Here is a 21,159-nt window from a genome sequence, read left to right as displayed (position 1 = left end):
GTATGGTGCACACACGTGTACATGAGGGCAGAGGCTGACATGCATATGTCGTCTCTATTGTGCATGCAGGTATGGTGCACTCAGACACACAAACACACGCACACGCGCACACACACGAGTGCAGAGGCTGAAGGTTAATACTGGATGTCTTTCTGCAATTATATTCCATGACTTCCACCTTTAAATCTTATTAACTTATTTGGTGTGTGTATGCATGGCGTGTGTGTCAACCCAGAGGACAACCTGCAGAAGCCAGTTCTTTCTTTCCTTCCATATGTGGGTTCTGGGGCGTGGTGTCATGCTTCTGCCTGTCACATCATTTCTGTGGTTCTCTCTCTTATGTTCTGAGACAAGGTCTCTCACCACACCTGTGGCTCATCCATTTGTCTGCACTAGCTAGCCATGCCCCTGCGCTGTCCCTGCAATAACTGGGTTACAGCACACATTACTGTGCCCTGGTTTTTACGTGGGTTCTGGTTATCCACACTCACGTCCTCATTCTTGAACAGTGAGCAATTTACTGACTGAGCCACTGTCTTCGTCCCTTCTGTCTTGGGAACTGTTATCATCACAGAATTTTACAGCCACATAAGCCACAATTACTACTCACTGTGGCCCTACCTGACATCTCCTAGAGTCATGCATTCTGGAGCGCCAAGGATAAACTAGATCCCAAGAAACTAAATTTCCTGGCCAACTATACTAATACTGAAAATGATTTATCTCTTTTTAACTAATGTAAAAGTATGTACTGTGAAAACCCTCCCTCATTAGGCCCTGCTGGGAGCGAACAGCACAGAATCCATACATCCCTTCTTTCCAAGAACCACATGTGGCTAGGGTGGGAGTCTGGCCCTCTTGTCTAGGAGTTGATCTTTTGTTTGTTTGTTTGTTTGTTTTTTTCGAGACAAGGTTTCTCTGTGTAGTTCTGGCTGTCCTGGAACTCACTCTGTAGACCAGGCTGGCCTCGAACTCAGAAATCCGCCTGCCTCTGCCTCCCACGTGCTGGGATTAAAGGCGTGTGCCACCACAGCCCGGCCTAGGAGCTGATCTTAAAGCACAGGAGCTAAGGCAATACACTCAAACTGTCACTTCAACACATGGCCAGTCACGGGCTAGGAAGTCTATGTTATAAAGTCTATGTCATCTCCTGGCGCTGTCTGTCCATTCGTCCGTCTGTCTGTCCCAGCGTGTGCTGAGCACCCACAGTAGCTAGGTTAGGGGGCTGTGTGGTGCAGCTCACTCTCCATTTTTATTTCCATGCAAATCTGGCAAGGCACAAGTGACTGGATATGGTCATATGTCTGTCTGTCTGTCTCTCTAGGATTTCTGCAGACCGTGAATCTGTGTGCTGAGGTTGCCCGTGCCAGTCTCATGGCACCCCGCTTCATGATCACTTCCTGTGTGAACACAGTGAGTACAGGTCTCCCCAACCTTCCATCACCACTAGCACCACCGTTGTCTACACACACGTGGGACAGGGCCATGGACAGTGGTTCTCACAGGGCTGCTGGAACACCCTCTAGGAAGACTGGATCTTGATCAGCAAAAGTAACAAGAAAACCAAAAATGGCAGGAGACCCCGAGCTCTGACGCAGGCTCCCAGCATCCTGTGCTAAGGCTGTCCCCAATCACACACACGGTGTGGACCAGAAAGGTAAGGAGCCACAGCCGCACCTTCCAGGCACGGTGCACGGCTTACACATACCTCCCACTCCTGGAAGAGGCGGATCAGGTACTCATAGTTCCGGGCCCGTAAGGCCAGGTGGTCGATAAGCAGCAGCATACACAGGGGGTCCTCATCCGGCTCGAGGCTTCCAGAGGCAGCACAGCGAGTGGAGAACAAGGGGGACAGAGGAAATGTTGTCATGGCTGGAGTCCCCACAGGTCGTGGTGAACACCGGCGGCCACACGACAGTGAACACTTACCTCAGAATGAGCTTGCAGTACTCCAGGGCCGTACGTGGGCAGCCACGCTTCTCCAAGAAACTCATCTGCTTGTAGAGGGCCAGGTAGAAGCTCCTAGGTCGAAAACAGTTCCCCGTGTGTTAGCGTGACAGGAAAGCAACAGAACATGACATAAGTGGCCAGCACTGTGTCCCCCCTGCGTCACAACAGCATTTCCTAAGCGGTCAGACAGAGTGTTTGTGAACACTCCCTCTGGGCCTGGAGGAAATGCCTGCCCTGTGTTACTTAGTTATAAAAGCACTACACTGAGTCAAGCTTTTCTGGTTTAGACAGGATCTGACTATGCTGCCAGGTCTGACCTTGAACTCCTTGGCTCAAGAGATCTACTTCCAAATGCCCAGTCTACACACAGGTGCCACACGCTTGGCTATAACCGAGTGTATGTGAAACTCCTGACTTTTTTTTCCTTTTTTCTTTTCTGGTTTCTTAAAAAGGCAACCTCACGTAGCCCAGGCTGGCATCAAACTGCCTATGTAATCAAGGCTGACGTCTCAGGGCTGAGCCTGCAGCCTGTGACACTGTGCTTGCAAACCTGTCTCCTTGCTAGTCGTTTACGGATTTTCACTTAAAGGAAGGCAATTAAACCTGTATGATTATAATCTTAACTTGTGCTCGGCCTTTAGCAGCTGTCAGAGCACTACACGGAGATGCATAAAGCTGGGCGGCTTTAGTCATCTTGGTGACTTAACTTAGAACCTGTTTCAAAGAAGTAAGAGTTTAACTAAGCCGGGCAGTGGTGGCGCACGCCTTTAATCCCAGCACTTGGGAGGCAGAGGCAGGCGAATTTCTGAGTTCGAGGCCAGCCTGGTCTACATAGTGAGTTCCAGGACAGCTAGGACTACATAGAGAAACCCTGTTTCGAGAAACAAAACAGAACAAAACAAAAACAAAACAAAACAAAACAAAGTTTTGAAGAGACAAAAGACAAAAGAGTTTAGAAGAGACAAAAGCAATAAACACTCAGGAACCTAGAGAAGGGATCCAAATCCAACATGCGGTTCAAAAGTGGATAATGGCTGAGACTAAGGTGGGGGCCAGCCTGGGGCAACCCAGGGTTATGCAGAGAAGCAGAGTACTAGGTATGAAGGAAGGATGGGCACACATGGGCTAAAACCAGAGGGTGGTCAGGCTCTGAGAAGGCCGGAAGGAAGTGCTCCCCATGTGGTCGCTTAAGTCAAGGTAAACCTGTGCTCATCTCAGATTTAAAAACCCAGAGACACAACTACAAAGCTGCAGAACTTAACCTCACTGGAAACGGGGGTTTTCCTCCAAAGCCACAAGAAGTGTGATTCCAGATCTCATTGGCCTGTGGCTTACCAGGCTCACTTGTAACTTGAACAGATTTAATTTGGGGCCAATCTGATGCCTGATTCTTTGAGCCAGCCCTCTGCAGTTCAGCTGGAAACACATCAAAGCTTAGAGGCACCCTGGACCTTCAGGGCCCTGATTCATCCTCAGGGACAGGACAATCTTGTATGACAACAGTCACTCCTGTGACTTGAGGGTACCCGTTACTCACTCTAGGATGGACCAAACTCACCTGTTCTCAGGTCTGCGGTAATCCAGCCTGCAAGTCCCACTGGTGAGACTGAACAAGGGGTGGAATGCACACTCCATGCTGTACAGGGCTCTCTCTGTGGGCCACAAATATCAGAGGAGGGTGTCACAGACACAACAACTTTAACTCTCTCCTCTAACAACTCACAACGAGGAAAGTTCAGGAAGGAAGGAAGTCATGTAACTGGGACCCTGAAAGAGGGACAGTACACACAGACTTCCCAGGAATTCCTGAATGACTCTAGCTTAGTGCAACATACATTTGTAAACTTCAGAGCGAAATGCTTCCTGCCCAGGAGTGACAACTGGTGTTGTGATCTGCCAACACCAGATACCCACTTGCTCACCAACATGCAGCGAGCAGCATGCACCATCACAGAACCGCACAAGCACTCTCAGCAACACCACTTCCAACTGCCGGAAAACACCCTGATTGTCCATCAACTGACGCACAAGATTCGGTGTACACACAGATAGAGGTATAAAGCAACAAACGGGTACAAGTACAATACATGCTCCAGCAGGGACCACAAAGGTGGGAGATGAAGGAAGCCAAGCGAAGGCCACACGCTGCATTGACTCAACCCCCCAAGCACAACCGCAGACAGCACAGTACTAGTTCCCAGGACTGAAGAACGAAGCCTGCTTTAAAACTGACCGACACAGACAGTGGTGACGGCTGTACAGCTGCATACACTACATTGTCATTCATATACAATGAGCTATACATTCTACACGAGAGAATCCTATGGCATACAAATTCTGTCTCCATGAAACGTCCTTTGTCATCCCATGGGGCATCTGCCTGTGAGCCCGAGTTGCTCGAGCAGCAGGCGCAGGGGGCTGGCTCACCTATAAGATCTCGAGCCATCTCCTGATCCTCCTGAAAGCGGCAGGCATCACTGAGCTGCAGAAGTGAGTCCACATGGTAGGGGCTTGTCTGGAGCAGAACCTGTTGGAATGGAAGACAGCCCTAGAGAGGGGCTGCAGGCAGCACACAGCCCGAGAGAGACCCTCGTGACACATGCTCCCAAAGAGCACAGGCCACACCCATGCTGGGAAAAATGATCACAGTGAAAGTCATAGTTTGTTTTTTGTTTTTAATTGTTGTTTATTTGAGATATGGGCTTCAGTATGTATCCCTGGCTGGCCTAGAATTCACTATGTAGGCCATGCAGGCCTCTAACAGAGATCCACCTGCCTCTGACTCTCAGGGCTTGGATTAAAGGTACACACTACCACACCTGACTCATAGTTCACGTTTAACTCAAAGTATGCGATGTTGTGGCTCAGGTGAACCATTGATCTAGCTCAAGGTGAGACTCGGAAACTGGCCTAATTGCTCTCTATGCCCTAATCAGAAGCAATGGAAACCAGAATTTCTCTTCTCTCCAAAGAACTATGATGGCATTTAGGGGTCAGGTACACAAAAGCACAACGGATGAGCTTCTCTTTGTTCTCAGTGATTGCAAACTCAACTGTGGCCCAAGGATGGAGCAGACGGGACACAGGCTGTTGTACCACAGAAGAGAAAGGCTGTCCAGGGAAGGGGACAGCGCTCCCAGTACTGTATCCCCTAAGCTAAAGGCAAATGCTGCTGAGAAAAGAGCCCACAATGCCCTGTACACAGTTCCCAGAAGGGACATGAGAGCGGGGTGTGGCTTTCCTCTGAGGACAGGCTATACCATTAGTCTGTCACTTCCTCTGAACACGTGATCTGACTGCTCTGCACACAGGCATCTTCCAAACTCAGGGGAAGCAGCTGCCCCTCAGACATAACTCCCCAAATCCCAGAGGAACCCAGTCCAGGCACAGCACACTGCTTGACCCCCACCTGTCAGGAGCTGCGGGTTACATACCACAATGTTGTTTGGCTCCATGGACTCCACGGCCACCAGGAACTTGTGCTGTGCTTGTTGGTACTCTTCATTATGCTCAAACGCAAAGAAGGAAAGGCCTTTCTTGGACTCCAGCAGCCGCATTGATAGACCTGCAAGGACCACTGCTCAGGAGGGCAGGCTGTGGCACCTGCAGGACCCCACTGCTCAGGAGGGCAGGCTGTGGCACCTGCAGGACCCCACTGCTCAGGAGGGCAGGCTGTTGCACCTGCAGGACCCCACTGCTCAGGAGGGCAGGCTGTGGCACCTGCAGGACACCACAGTTCTAGGTACTCACAACTCTCCTGTTGTTCTTGGCACAAATACGTCACATGAACACAATTCAACCTGAGCATCTAGTACAGGTTGGCCAGTTCTGGGACTATGCTCCCGACAGGCTATAAGCTAACATCTGCCAAGAGCTCTTGCAGAGTGCTTAGGCCTGCTCAAACTGTGTGATCTGCACCAAGGCCTGGAGTCTTGTCTGTTTTGTTCCTCAGATCCACCCCAAGTATACACAGAAGGGACATATGCAGGTCACTATGGCTGGCTAGAAGCAGTACTGGAGACTATAGCATGAGTGACCTGTCTGGTTACAGAAACACCATGCCCAGAGTTTTGGGACAAGCATCCAAAGTGTCTGTATAAAGAGCAGTCTACCAGAGTGAGCACTGACCCAGGTTCAGCAGGTCATTCCGACTTAGGACTAGGCACTCTTGGTCGCTGTTCCTTATATACAATACTGGGTGTGCAGGGACATTTTCTCTGGTAAATTTCCATCCAACAGGCCAGTAACTCTAAGTTCCCGTCCTAAAGTGGTTCTACCTAAGGCCAGAGTCTGGCATGCCACACAGTCAATAAGTCTGCCTGCACCAGTGGACAAGTGTTCTTGCTGGCAAGGCAAGAGGCCTGGCATAAACAAAGGATACTGTCAGGCAGCAGTGCACAGGCCCAGAGCTCCTACACAGGGGTTCACAGGCACATAAGAGGCAGGGCTGTCGAGAAGGGGCAGGCCCACTTTACTATCACCAGCACAGCCACACCGATATGCACTTCCCTGCCTTTACCCTGTGAGGGGCTCTTATGTCTGTCAATCAAGGTAACGGACACTTTTCCTGTCACAGAGCCAAGCACCCATCAAGGATATTTACTTCACACTCTCCTGCCTCTCTCCAAACCGTTGCCTTCTTTCTTTAAATTACACATACTTGGTAGCAACAAGTTAAAATAAACTGACTGCCTGGGAGAACCGAGGGCATTAGTTGTGGATCTAAGCCACTGCCTAATCCAGTAGGGCCTTACCTGGTTTGCTGTATCGGGGCCATGTGCTCTTAGGGGTTGTCAGCCATGTACACTTGGGATACACACGCTGTCTCTGTCGAGGCCTGGGTAAAACAGAACATAGCACAGTTTTATTTTCCGTAGTGGATAGGGACCACGCTGGTCTACCTAACACCACAGGAACTGTGGAAGTCAAACTGTAGGCAGGGAAGATACAAGGAAGAGAAATGAACAGGGGCCTAGCAGGCAGGACGAGGGTGGACAGACACAGTGTCAGCAACAGAGGTAGTCACCACAGAACCAGAGAAACAGGGGAAACTGAGGCTGGGGTAAAGCTCTGGGTGCTCGGCCAGCACACACAAGGTTCCAAGTTCATCCTCGGCAAAAACAAAACAAAAAGAGAAAGTCCAAGCAGTCCAGTAAACCAGTGGAGGGGTCCAGGCATGAGGGCACACTACTTTAGTCCTAGTACTCAGGAGGCAGATGCAGGTGGATCTCTGCGTCTGAGGCTGGCCTGGTTTACATAAAGCACTCTGGACAGCCAAGGCTATACAGTTAGACCCCATCTTGAATGAAAAGGGAGAATCAAAAAGGAAACCAGAAAATGAAAGCCTAACGTGAGACGACAGGAACAAGCCAGGCCGCTGCTCTGCTGACACGAGGGAGACGTGGCCTGCTCCCCAGGGCATCATCTGAACACAAGCAGACCTCGGTTCCGGCTTCGTGCTGAGGACGAGGTGAGTCCGTGCCGATACACTAACACGGGAAAGTCTGAAAAGGAAGCCATGGCGACGACGGGGAAGCACATCGGCGGCACTGCACAGCTCTGGAAGAACATTAGCCCGACAGAAGAACACCACAGATTGCAGGAAGAGGAAGGCCAGGCTCCTCATACAGATCTTGCATGGATCACAGGAGCCAAGCCCCACCCCCCCATGTTCTGGTGGCTAGTGGAGAGGGAAGGAAGGAGCCTTTTCTTCAGGTTGACCTGAGGGAGCGATCTGTGAACAAGTGACATTCCTTCTCTATGCTTCTTTGATCACTTAGGTACGTCAAAAGTGAATGAGTAACAAGCTGCACTTTCAGAAACAAGAGAGGAAAGCTTCAAAGAGAAATAAAATAGCTGCAGAAAAAACTCAAGTGTAGAGCCGGGCGGTGGTGGTGCACGCCTTTAATCCCAGCACTTGGGAGACAGAGGCAGGCAGATTTCTGAGTTCCAGGCCAGCGTGGTTTTTATTTTTTTGGGGGGGGGGGGGGTTCGAGACAGGGTTTCTCTGTATAGCCCTGGCTGTCCTGGAACTCACTCTGTAGACCAGACTGACCTCACAGTCAGAAATCCGCCTGCCTCTGCCTCCCAAGTGCTGGGATTAAAGGTGTGTGCCACCACCGCCCGGCAAAAATCTTTTGTTTTTAAAAGGTTTTTTTTTAAATGTGTTTTATGTATATACTTTGTAAACATGTATGTACGTGTACTACGAGTATGCCTGGTACCTGTGGAGGTCAGAAAAGGGTGTGAAATCTTTGGAAGTGGAGTTATGGAGGGTATGAGCCACCATGTGGGAGCCGGGAATAGAACCAGGTCTTCTGCAAGGGCAACAAGCTCTGAACTGCTGAGTCAGCTCTCTGAGCTGCTTTTTACATTTGATATGTGTGTGTTCACACTCATGCACACATGTGTGGGCATATGCGTGCCATGGTTCCAGTGTGAAGGCTGGAGACAACTTAGGGGAATTGGTTTCTTCTTCCATCATGTCGGTTTCTGACTCAACTTGGCAACAGGCAGCTTTGCTCACTGAGCTGCCTCTCTGGCCCAACTGACAGTTTTAAAGAAATAAATATAATTCAAAGTAAAATATTATAAAAGTAAATGAACTACGGCCATAGTGACAGCTGCAGCTGTTCAGTAGTTCACGACTAGGACGGGGGATGTTCAGTGTGCGCTCGGACTTTGTCATCTGCAGGTCTAACCGTAGCACCACATAGGCTGAAATAAATATAATTATTAATTAATGTCAGTAACTCTAATTTACAGAAACAGGACGTATCAACTATAACAAAATGGCAGACAGACAAAGCACGGCTGCAGGGAAGGGGGGGGTAAGACCTCGTCAGTTTGACAGTGTTTAGAATTACTGAGTCACATCTCTGAGCATGTCTGTGGCGCACTAACAGAAAGACTTACCCTGAATCCTATGGGCGGGATGCATACTCAAAAAGGTTGAGGAAAGAGAAAGACAGAACTGACTGACTGACTGACTGACTGACTGACAGGGGCTCATGTAATCCAGCCTAGCTTCAAATTCACTTCACAGCTGAGGATGGCTTTGAACTCCTAGTCATCCTGCCGCCTCTTCTTCCTCCCATGTGCTGCAGTTGTGTGTTACCAGGACTGGGTTCTAAGTGTTGAGGCTCACGCCTGGGACTCAAGCCTGCTGGGCAAGCGCTCTACCAAATGAGTCCAGAATCCCAGCCTCGTAAGGGGGCATCTGAAATATACATAGTTTTCATCAGTGTTCCCAAAAGAAGATTTAAGAGTTAAAAAATTTAACATTAAAAATATAAAGCAAGAAATAAATAGGTAAGCCAGGCACAGTGGCATACACCTTTAATCCCAGTACCCGGGGAACAGAGGCAGGTGGATCGCTCTGAGTTCCAGGCTAGTCTGGTGTTCTAGGCCAAGTAGGACTACATGGTGAGATTTATCTCATAAATACAAAAGAACAAAAATGCTCAAACCTCACAGGAAACAAAACCTCACAGGAAACATGAGGAAAACAGCAGTTAACAGCAAACGAGAAGCCAGTGGACTTCAGTCATAAGCTAAGAAACAGGAGCCGCAACAACATCAAAACCCAACCCTCTTGCGTTTGCTATGGGAAGAGAAGACTGACCCTGGCGCAGCGTGAATCTAAGCTGCACAACTCCTCTGAGGGCAGCTTGGCAGCAGGCAGGTCTCAGTCTCACAGAGTGCGTGCAAGGTGCACAGGGATGACAGCCTCGAGGTGCACACAAGCCAGCATCTGTGGTAAATAACCAACCCTGGCACATCACAGCACACAGAATGCCAACACAGAAAACCGGATATGCAAGACAGGATGTTACAGTGCCAGCAGAATCCTCTCATGGTCACATAAAGCAAAGACTGGCATGTGCCCTGCAAGCTATAATCAATTACCAAAAATAACTCGGGTGTGGTGGGAGAATGAGAGTCAAAGGTCAAATGACTAAACTGATTACACTTCCTAACGAGAAGCACTTGTTTACAATCAAGAAAAAAACCACAAAACTTACAAAGACAATGCTAGGGGCTGGAAAGTGGCTCAGCTGTTAAGAGCACTTGCTGCCCTCACAGAAGGCCTGGGCTTGGTTCTCACAGCCCACATGAATGCTCCAAACTGCATCTAACTACAATTCCAGAAGACCTGACACCTCTCTGGCTTCTGCAGGTACTGGATGTACATAGTGTATTTTCAGACAGGCAGCCACTTTACGAGTGCATTCTCATGAAACACTGTATTTTTATATATTTTATCAGTATAAATGATGATAATAGAATAGTATCTTTTTAAAAAAGACAGTACTAAGCTAGCCTTGATAGCGTAAGTCTATAATCACAGCACTTGAGAGGTTGAGGCAGAAGGACAGACAATTCAAGTCCTGGGCCTCAGAGACGACGCTCTCATAAACAAAGAGAAGGCATCCTAGGCAGGCATTCTATGGAGAAGCGGAGAGAACACACATGCCCCCCCAACAACACTCCCAGGGTGGACTCTTGCACACGCTTCCTTTAGGGAATCACGGGTCCTGCTGCATGACGCCTGACACTAAGAACTATTAAATCAGCGACCACAGTGCATCTCTGCAAACATGACGTACATTCTAGAGAGGAAGGAGGGAAGGACAGAGCCAGCTCCAGGAGCCTTGATGATTCCACAAACCTTTTCTTTTGAATCATTTCGGACCTAATGCTAAGAGTTCTATTTGTTCACTACGGATGTAAATATTCCCCTATGAAGAACCCATGGCAGTCTTTCTGCCTCAGTTTCCCTCAACACACCCTTCCGTCTAGAGTGCGAGAAAGACTGACAGAACCTGAAGAACACAGACTGAGCGGAGCCTCACCTTTGCTCGCCCAGGACCGCTCGAGCACCAAAATACCTCTTCAGTTCTGTGTCTGGATTCAAGTGTCTGTGAGAAAAGAGTTAAGAAAGAAAGGTTATGTTTTTTACAGAAACTGTAAATTTTTATAAAGTCATGTAAGACTCTCATAGAGAGCTTGGCTTGTAGTGGTGGTGCATGCCTGTAATCTCAGGACCTGGAAAGCTGAGGCGGAAGGATCGGGGGTCCCAGGCAGCTCTGAAGCACACTGTGAGACCCTGGAAGTGTACTTTACTGAGCATATGGAAGAGCAACAGATGGGTACCCACCCCAACACGCAACGGGGCTCTGCAGCTCTGGCACCCACGGCACCCAGGGAGCCCTCTGGGGGGGGGTGCTTCCCCTCTGAGGGGGGGGGGGCCTCGTCCCTGTCATTTCTAACATGTCTCTGTGAAGCCCTGGATGTCCTAGAACTCACTCTGTAGCCCAGGCTGGCCTTGAACTCATGCTTTAGTCCACCCAGTGCTAGGATTACGAGTGTAAGCCCTGTTCCCGTATCTACATCCTTTTGTTTTGGGGGACCGAGTGTGAAGCCTGCTGCACAGTAGCTGGGACCCAGGGTCCTGCACATGCTAGGTGTGCCCTCCACCTCCGCACCGCATCTCTCTCTCCTGCCACTCTCCAAACTACAGTCCACCTCTTCTTTCTTTAGCCCATCTTCCGCAGCCCAGGCTGGTCCTAAACTCTCAATTCTCCTGTCTCTACTTCACAAGTGCTGGGACTGTGCTTACAGGAGTTTGCTACTAGACCTGACTAAAAAAGATAGTCAACTTTCTTCTGCTTTTTTTGTTTTGTTTTTTAAGACAGGGTTTCTGTGAAGCCCTGGATGTCCTAGAACTCACTCTGTAGACCAGGCTGGCCTTGAACTCACACAGATCTGCCTGTCTCTGTCTCCCGAGTGCTGGGATTAATGGTGTGTACCACAGCAACCTGGCCTGCCTTGTTTTAAACTCTGCTTGTCCCACTCAGAGTGCATGCAGAGCGTACCTGTGCTCCACATACAGCACGTGCTTCCTGGAGCTCAGGGGCGGGGGCCCGGGGTGGCTGGACCCGCTGCTGTCTTCAATCCTCTCTAGGATGCGATCTATGTCTTCCAGTCCGTTTTCCTAAGAGCCAGGACAAGCCGTTAACCACTGTGCTGACTTCCGCTGCTCGGATTCTAGGCATGTACCACCGCGCCTGGCTCTGACTTTACTTTCAATGTTATACTACCAGCCACAGAATGATTTATTTTGAAAAAGAACGATGATATTGACTTACTTCCTAAAAGATATCATATGCTGCACATACACTCAAAAAGGAGACAAGTCTCACTAGAGAAATTCAGAAGAGCTGGAATCACAGACGCAGAGGCCTGGAAACCACAGGCCAAAACACCACTGCATCTTCTGGAGGAGCTGACTTCCTTGGGTAAACTGAGTCACGACTCCTCACTGGCAGAAACAAAGCTATGACTTTTTCCAGAACTAACAGTAAGATATGGGGCATGAGGCGTGAGGTAGCAATAGAATGGCTGGCACCATCTGATGATGGCATGTCCACCGTGGCTTCTACACTCACTACCAATTTTAGTCATCAGGATGAGACAAAGGTAGCTGAGTAAGGAACACTCACCTCAAACCCCAGAGCCCAAGAGTGGGGTCTGATACCCAGGGAGCAAAGGGAACAAACCACACACAGACCATAAGTGGTCTTCCCCTTTGTTCTCCTGGCCTCTGAACTATGCCTCTTGGGAAGCTATCAAAGTGTTCAATAAGAAACTTTCTCCGAGGACCAGCCTGAGGTACCAGCAGGGAACAGTGAGGCTCAGGCAGAGGAACCAGACTGTTTGACAACATACCGAAGATTCTCCTGTGCAGCTTTTCTTATTTTTCTGCTTCTTTTTCTTCTTTCGGAGTTTGCCACTTGCATTAGACTAATGGAAGAGACATTTTAATCAATGGTAAGAAATAAAATCATAAACATTAAGAACTACCCAGCAGCCAGGCCTGGTGGCACATGCCTTTAATCCCAGCACTCAGGAGACAGACAGAGGCAGGTCTCTATGAGTTTGAGGTCAGCCTGGTCTATACAGAGATTTCCAGGGTAGTGAGGGTTATACAGTGAGACCTGAATTTTAAAAAATGAATAAAAAAAAAAAATAAGAATTTAAGCTGGGCAGTGGTGGTGCACGCCTTTAATCCCTGCACTCAGGAGGCAAGTGATCTCTTTGAGTTTGAGGCAATAAATAAAACAAATATACAAACAAAAATGGAAGCAACCCCAAACCCAACCTCCTCTGTGGTAGTCTCCATCCTTCCTCCATCCTCGAGCCCTTCCAATTCACTCACATTTCGGCAGTAAGAAACACCTGCCATGGTCCTCCATCCTGTGTATACACATGTATCCCTGCCCATGTGCTTAGGGCCTGCCCATGGCCTATAGTAGATACGGCGCACAGGACCACCCAGCCACTGGACACTGGCATTCCATCTTCATCCTGGCAACCATCCCTGCTGGGCTCTACCAATCCTGAAGCTGGGACTCACAGGACCAGGGTGACCCACTATGAGGCCTCTGCTCCCCTGCAATACCTCCTGTAGCCAAGTCCTGTGAGGACTTGAGTGTCACTGGACTGCATGTTCTCATCAGGCACAGGTACACCCAAAAGAGGCAGGGGACACACTGATGGTACCCCCGAGGCTACCATTGGTCTTCAGATATCTACAGAAACCTCATCCAGTTTCCTCAGGGCAAACAAACAATTGATGGACTCCAACTCAGAAGAATTCAACAAACTGGTAGCACAGGGTGATGTGGCCAGCACCTTGGGGTTCTCCCTCTGACATGCCTGACAGTTACCCATCACCACGTGATTGATCCTCTATACCTGCTCCGGGGACCCTGCTTTGGTTGCATCTCCATCTTGCTTGGTCTCTGGGTTCCCATGTTTAGCCTTTCCTTTGTTCCCTGAAGACACGGAGTCTGGCAGGGTACAGTCAGACCTCTCTCCATTTACCACAAGGTCGTCCTCAAGATCCTCAATGTTTATCTGGAAAAAAGGATGAGAAGGAGATGAAAGCAACTGAGCACCTCAGCGCAGGGCACACGGAGACTCTATGCAGCTGAAAATGGAGGACTGAATAAGTCCGAATGAGGAGGTGAGACGCAGGAGTGCCTGGCCCAGGCAGCACCAGCACAGTTCTGAGCCTGTGAGTGAGTTCTGACTTAGTCAGGGCTCCGAAGAGGAGCGTCATCTTTAGGCATGACATCCAGAATCCCCAAACCACAATGACCACATTTACTGAGCACCACACGAGGGCAGCGTTAATTTCCTCTCTTCTTTATGTGCATGGGTATTCTGCCGACATGCACGTATATGCACCACTTATATGTCTGCTGCCCATGCAGACCTGAGGAGGGTGTCATGGCCCCTGGAATTGGACAGCTCCAAGTCCCCGTGTGGATGATGGGAGCAAACCTGGGTTCTGTGGAAGTCAACGCTCGTGACTACGGATTCAATTAACCATTTTTAACTGTTAAGACTTCCCAGACAAGATACCACAATCCCCGTAAAGGGCTGCTGTAAAGAGAATTTACTTTCTGCGTTAGCAGAAGAAGCCAGTAGAACTCTTCATTGTGAAGAGCGATTATGTACCTGGGAATCACTACCCTCATACCACTGAATGCACTGCTTTGGCAGTAAATACTTAGTTCCACTTTATACATTCTTCTTTCTTGCCTTTTTGTTTGTTTGTTTTTTGTTTTTCGAGACAGGGTTTCTCTGTGTAGCCTTGGCTGTCCTGGAACTCACTCTGTAGACCAGGCTGGCCTCGAACTCAGAAATCCACCTGCCTCTGCCTCCCAAGTGCTGGGATTAAAGACATGCACCACCACCGCCCCGCTCACTTTATAGATTCTTAACATATTTCATCTTATCCAAATAAAGGCCTGGCCTTTGCTCTGGCTTCCATAGTAATATCTTCTCCACTAGGGCTTCAACCCACAATGACCAGAGGATTTAAAGGGGCCCTTAGGCCAAGTCAGATGGTAGCAACATGATCTAAGGTGGGTATCCAAAGGCAGCAACTCAGCCTACTGAAGCACCGCAGATCCTGTCAGCCACGGGGCTGTACAGCAAAGCCCTTTTTAGTGAACCCCACCAATATACCGTGTACACAGCTCATTCTGTAACCCCTGCTGCCAAAAACAACAAAAACCTGAACATGGAAACTCAGGCTGGGAATGCCCCACGCACACTGTCAATCAATCTGTGGCAAGTGTCACAGTGAGAAGTGTCACCTGTACACACCAGCGAGCACAGCCACGGCTCTGGAACCTCACTTTGTAAACACTCCCTGTTTGTAGGAACAAAGTGAATGGTATTTCTCACCAACTATTGAACTTGGAAAGTGCCCTGGGAACCCCTACAGCTGGAACTAGAATCAGAAGGCAGTCATGTGATTTCCCTCATACTCTGCAGCTGTGGGGGAATCCTGCTCATGCAGGTCTAGATGAGGTCAGGGACTGCTTTATACGTTGTTCTAATAGAATAAAATCACTGTGATGTGCAAATGTGCTTTTTTGCTCTTTGAGTAGTTTGGGTTTTGTTTAGACAGGGTTTCTCTGTGTAGCTTTGGCTGTCCTGGAACTACCTCTGTAGATCAGGCTAGCCTCAAACTCAGAGATCTATCTGCTTCTGGCTCTGCTGGGATTAAAGGCACGTGCCATCACTCCCAGCTCCAACTTGTTTTCCTTGTTGTTAGAGATTTATTCATTTATTTATTTAATGTGAGTACACTGTAGCTGGTATGTAGACACACCAGAAGAGGGCACCAGATCCCACTACAGATGGTTGTGAGCTGCCATGTGGGTGCTGGGAATTGAACTCGGGGCCTTAGGGAGAGCAGTCAGTGCTCCTAACCACTGAGCCATCTCTCCATCCCCTTAAACATTTTTTTTTAAAGATTTATTTATTATTATGCGCACTGTGTTCTGCCTGTATGTCTGTGTGAGAGGGTGTCAGATCCCCTGGAACTAGAGTTACAGACAGTTGTGAGCTGCCATGTGGGTGCTGGGAATTGAACTCAGATCCTCTGGAACTCCCGCATCAGCCTCCATGTGCCACTATACCCAACTCTGAGTCAATTTTTAAAAATTTGCTGTCTTTTTTCTTTTGAGTTTATATGTATGTGCCTATATATACATATACATATACATACACACACAGCACATATAAATATACAAGTAATATAAATACATACTGTAAATACATTATAAATATATTAGTAATATACATTATTTGCATATTTATATATACTATATATAAATTCACACATACAACAAACATATAAATCTATGATATAAATATATATAATATATCTCTATTACTAATATATTTATGTAAAGTACATATTTCATTACATATTAAATATATTTACTTATGTAGGTTTATTTACTGTATATTATATTTACTTAAATATTTATATTATATATCTATGTTAAACATGTTTCTATATACTGTATATGTTATACATATGTTATATATATGTTATATGTGTATATATATGTATGTGTATATATATGTGTGTGTGTGTATATGTATATATACACACACACACACATATATATGGTATAAATGTTTTTATTTTGGTTTTCTTGGAGACAGCATCTCTATATGTAGCCCTGGCTGTCCTAGAACTTACTATGTAGACTAGCTTAGTCTCAATTCACCGAGATCTGCCTTCTCTGTGCGTGCCACCATGTCCAGGAGACCATGTCATATAAACAAACAAACAAAAACAAACAGGAATGCAAAGTATGCCTAAGTCCCTGGGTTCAATCCCTATGCCTGCAAAACAAACAGAGTATATTGCTTACTATTCAACAGTAAGAAAGAACAAACAATAAATACTCAAAACTAAATAAATCTCAAAAGTATATTCTGAACAAGGGCCAGGTACAAGTGACCAGATGTCGGAGGCACGAACAGTTCACACAGATGGAAATGTCAAATTCACACTCGATGCACTTTAGTATAGAACCTCAATAAGCTGACTTTTTTTTTAAAGACAGGGTGATCTCAGTATGTTGCCCTGGCTGGCCTAGAAGTTGATATGTAGGCTAAGATGTCCTTTATTTAACTCAGAAATCCTCCTTAATGCAGGGATTCAAGGTGTGAGCTGTCACGTCCAGCGATAGACTGATTTTTAAACTCTTCTGAATGACATGGTACAGAGTTCTAATCTAGAGTCAGGCGTGGCCCTGGGCCATCTTTGCCGCATCCTTCCCCATCAGCCCCCGAGAACGTATCAAACAAACCACTTGTCATCCCGTGCTTCCGCAGCTCCTCTGTCCTACTTCCTACTACTGTTGAAAGCTGATCACACGCCCAGCACATGCTACAGGCTGCACCCATGAGCTCACGTAGGCTTCACGACAGCCCCATGAGTTAGCAAGAGCATCCCCCAAACTTTCATTCAGTATCCTGTCTAGGCTCTCATACGTGGACTGTATGTCTCAAGAGGGACAGCCAGGACACGAGTCTCTGACTCTACATCCTTGTACACAAGCCTAAAACAAGTATTTGTTTTGTTTTGAAACAGGGTTTTTCTGTATAGCCCTGGCTATAGAGAGTCCTAGAACTCTCTCTGTAGACCAGCCAGGGTGGCCTTGAACTCACAGAGTTCTGCCTGCCTCTAACTCTGGGATTAAGGGCATGCACCACCACTGCCTGGGTAGTAATTTGTTTTATTAAAATCAGCACAGATAGACATGGACGCCGTCCTGAAGGGCAGTGATACATCACTGAGCAGCAGTCTGTTTCTAAGAAACGTATATTCTAGCAGTGGGAGACAATCAGCATATACAGAAGAAGAGTAGCTTGGTGTGGCTGGTGGGAGCTGTCAGGGGAAAGGAAGGTGAATTGGGATGGCTGTCAATTTAGACAGACGGTAAGAGCAGACACACGTAGGGTAACAACTAAACATACCCATGGGAGAGGAGAGGACGTCTCTGTTAGTGTCACCGCAAAGGGGACTGCAGCCAGACGGGGAGGCAAAGGGCAGATGAAACAGTGAGCAAGACTAGAAACAGGAGAGGTCAGGGAGAACTGTCTTAGCAGATGGCAGACACCTGCTGGGGAAGGAGAGCTGTCACTGCGTACTCCTGACAGACTGAGCCATAGCAGCAGGGCTGAAGGCTCCCTGTGACCTGAGACAGATAAAGGGGTCTCACTCTGCCCCAGCACTGCATAGACTGGAGGCACTGTTAGAATCTCTACGAATGCTAATAGCGTCCTCACATTCTGATGTTAATTTCCTGTAACTAAGGAAAGATTTTGGGGGACAGACAATTGTTGAATTCTCCCCTGGCTGCCTTGACAGACAACTGTCTGCCAGACGACCCATACTCAACATTGCTTTGAACATTCCAGAGGCCTGGGAAAAAACCCACCCCGCTGCGATCACAGCTGATTGCTCAGGCTGAAAGGTGCAGCCTCGGAAACACTGTTTCCCTTTGTATCAGGCTTGTACAACCGCGAGCCTTAGTTTAGGTTTGTAGGTGATTCCTTGGTCCCAAACCCTAGTCCTCTGGAAAGGCAGCAAGGGCTCTTCACCACTGGGTTGTGTCTTCAGGCTCCCCCCACACCCCCCGACTCCCCTACCCCCACTAGCCTACTTTAATACTGTGGGCTAAGCTGGTCTAATACAAAGAAGTAGCTGAGCAGTCAGCAGCCTGGGCCCCAAAGGTGGCAAGACAGCCAGCCGCCTGAATCTGAAAAGGGGGCAACCGAGTGTCGGGAGCTGAGGCTAACGGCAATGGCTAGAAGGAGCCAGGGAAGCCAGAGTGCAGGACCCTTCAGGAGAGCTGTAAAATCTTCAGGGCCAATGGTCTCAGATGCCCAAGGTCTGAGGGCTAACACAGCTTCTGTCAAGGGAGGAATCCCAATACCAAGGACGACTTCTGTAAGGGTGGATGATGGGATGTCTAGGCTCTGCTCTGAAATCACCTCTTAGAGAGTAAAGTTATTTTAAAGACATGTAGACAGACGGGAACTGGACCATGGGCACATACGGGTTATTTGTATTTCCCTATTTTTGTGTGTGTTTAAAATTAAACCTAGCTGGGAGGTGGTGGCACACTCCTTTGATCCCAGCACTTGGGAGGCAGAAGTAGGTGAATTTCTGAGTTTGAGACGCAGCATCTCAAAGTTGTCTACAAAGTAAGTTCATGGATGGCCAGGGCTACGTAGAGAAAGCCTATCTTGAAAAATAAATAATGATAAGCAAAAGTAAATAAAACACTTAAAATGAAGGGACAAGAAACAGTAGGAATGAGGTTGCTTTCAGGCTCAAAGTCAGAGAGGAGGTTTTACTATTTATTTTATTTTTTTGGTTTTTGGAGACAGAGTTTCTCTGTGTAGCCCTGGCTGTAGAACTCACTGTGTAGACCAGGCCGGCCTCGAACTCAGAAATCCGCCTGCCTCTGCCTCCCAAGTGCTGGGATTGAAGGCATGCGCCACCACTGCCCGGCTAAAGTCAGAGGAGGTAGGAGAGTTCTGACTGTATCAAGGAGAGACGAATTTCACCACTGCCACAGGCTACAGGACAAATCCTTCCCTTTCCTTATGGGAGAAATGAACAATCTAGGAACCAAACTTCCAAAATGTCTGTGACATTTTCCACACTTCAATATATTTATATCTTTGCTAGGAACTTTTAAACCTGCTAACTGATAAAAGGCTGGGGACGGTGCTGTCTAGGGCAGTACTATAGTAGGGTAGGCATGGTTTCATATCTGTGACTTGAGGGAGATGCAGTACTTCCATGTGTCCCAGCTAGCTGAGACAGACAACTCGCCGTAAGACTGAGTATCAGACACATTACAAGTTTTTACTCACTCGAAAATGGCCACTGACTCCTTACCATATGTGCAAGTTGGAGACACAAAAGGAGCAAAACAGACATATTATCTGCCAACACATGAAGTCAGAATCATACTTCATCAAGTGAAACTGCAGACCCAGGTCAGTCAGTCATAAGGAAGAACATGGGACCCGGTAGTGCCACACATTTTTCTGCTGCGAGGGATGCGCTAGGTATAACTAGCTGGGACACACAGAAGTACTGTGACGAATAAGCCGAAATGTTTGCAAAACAGCTAGAAGCGAGAGACCTCCCCCACGTCGCAGATAGGAAACCATGCCTACCCTACCGTAGCACCGCCCGAGCATAACCCCATTCCTTCAGAGAGGCCAAGACCCAACTGAACCCCACCGCCCACTCACCATCCCTAGGGGCCCTCCCCTAAGCTGTCTGGCTTGTCGCGCCACGCCCACTCTGACGTCACGGCCCTGTCTTGCCCCTACGTCACATCACGTCCCCGGACACTGCCCCGAGACACGCCCTAGACTGCAGCAGCGTCCTGTCACTCAGCCCCTCGTCAGCACCCCCGCCAGGCTTCAGAAGCCCCTTCGCTCGGCATTTTATCCCACCTCCCACTCCACCCAGGTCGGGGAACACCGCTCGACAGCTCCCCGACCTGCAGTTCGGCACCTCATCACCCCACCCACCCTGCTGAAGACCCGCCCTCCCCGATGCGGCGCAGTCCCTTCTCTCCGCCCACTCGACTGCGGTCCAGACCCAACTTTGTGCCCCTTTCGTATGACGTCATGCCCCCCACTATACCCCTCTGGTTGCCCAGCTCCTCACCAGCTCGAACCGGTTGTTGACACGGACTCCTTCCTTCCCTGCACCCCCAGGGCGCCGGCCACCCAGCCCGGGTTTTGGTGCCTCTTCCTCTGCGTCATCGTCATCAGGAAGGACAAACTGCAAGGCGTCGGGCCCCAGGGGTTCCTGGCCGCGCTGTTCCCCCCTCAGCCTCCGGAGGGCCCGGCGCGACATAGGACCCGACGGCCTGATGTGGGCAGAGGGACGAGGGAGAGCAGCAAGAGTGGCGGCGCCTGCGCACTGGCGGCGCGCTGGCGCAAGGTTGGCGTGTCGCGTTTGCGCGCCGCGGCTCTCCGGAACTTCCTCCCGATTCCCCGGTGCAGTCAGGGAAGGTGCGAGGGTGGCCCAGGGAGTTCTCGCGAGAGTCGGGCCCCCAGCAGCGGCGGTAGTGCGGCGCTTGAGTTTTGGAGACGTCTGGGTTGCAGAAAGCTTGGCTGTGCGGCGGGCGGCTACGCGCAGGCGCAGGCTCGCCACGGACGAGATTCCCGGGGCGAGCCGGGGGCGTGCGAGCCCGGGGCGAGCGAGCGAGCGAGCGCGCGCGCGCGCAGGAGGGGAGGGAGCGAGAGCAGGTGCGCACGCCGCAAGGCTCGTGTGCAAAGACTTCTGCT

At 49.0% G+C, this 21,159-nt stretch overlaps 1 protein-coding gene across 8 annotated transcripts in view; it reads right to left on the bottom strand.

Moving 5' to 3' along the window:
- The window catches only part of Tcf25 (transcription factor 25), a 30,727-nt gene extending 9,845 nt beyond the window's left edge, over positions 1 to 20,882 (bottom strand). For 4 of the 8 annotated variants that reach the window (XM_028752572.1, XM_028752585.1, XM_028752592.1 and 1 more), the window contains exons 1-11: positions 20,534 to 20,882; positions 13,711 to 13,872; positions 12,682 to 12,756; positions 11,829 to 11,947; positions 10,806 to 10,871; positions 6,705 to 6,787; positions 5,385 to 5,515; positions 4,378 to 4,477; positions 3,509 to 3,602; positions 1,930 to 2,022; positions 1,709 to 1,814 (exon numbers count right to left, since the gene is read on the bottom strand). In XM_028752572.1, coding sequence (XP_028608405.1) covers positions 1,709 to 1,814; positions 1,930 to 2,022; positions 3,509 to 3,602; positions 4,378 to 4,477; positions 5,385 to 5,515; positions 6,705 to 6,787; positions 10,806 to 10,871; positions 11,829 to 11,947; positions 12,682 to 12,756; positions 13,711 to 13,872; positions 20,534 to 20,725 — 1,221 coding nt within the window. In that variant the 5' untranslated portion in view covers positions 20,726 to 20,882. The remainder of the gene's footprint in view (positions 1 to 1,708; positions 1,815 to 1,929; positions 2,023 to 3,508; positions 3,603 to 4,377; positions 4,478 to 5,384; positions 5,516 to 6,704; positions 6,788 to 10,805; positions 10,872 to 11,828; positions 11,948 to 12,681; positions 12,757 to 13,710; positions 13,873 to 20,533) is intronic. The other 4 variants (XM_028752600.1, XM_028752605.1, XM_028752576.1 and 1 more) reach the window with 2 other exon arrangements.
- Positions 20,883 to 21,159: the final 277 nt, after the last annotated feature.

Source organism: Grammomys surdaster, unplaced genomic scaffold (assembly GCF_004785775.1).
Source record: "Grammomys surdaster isolate TR1022 unplaced genomic scaffold, NIH_TR_1.0 128, whole genome shotgun sequence".
NCBI lineage: Eukaryota > Metazoa > Chordata > Mammalia > Rodentia > Muridae > Grammomys > Grammomys surdaster.
The sequence above is the reverse complement of the archived record's forward strand: the minus strand, read 5'-3'. Positions and strand labels throughout refer to the sequence as shown.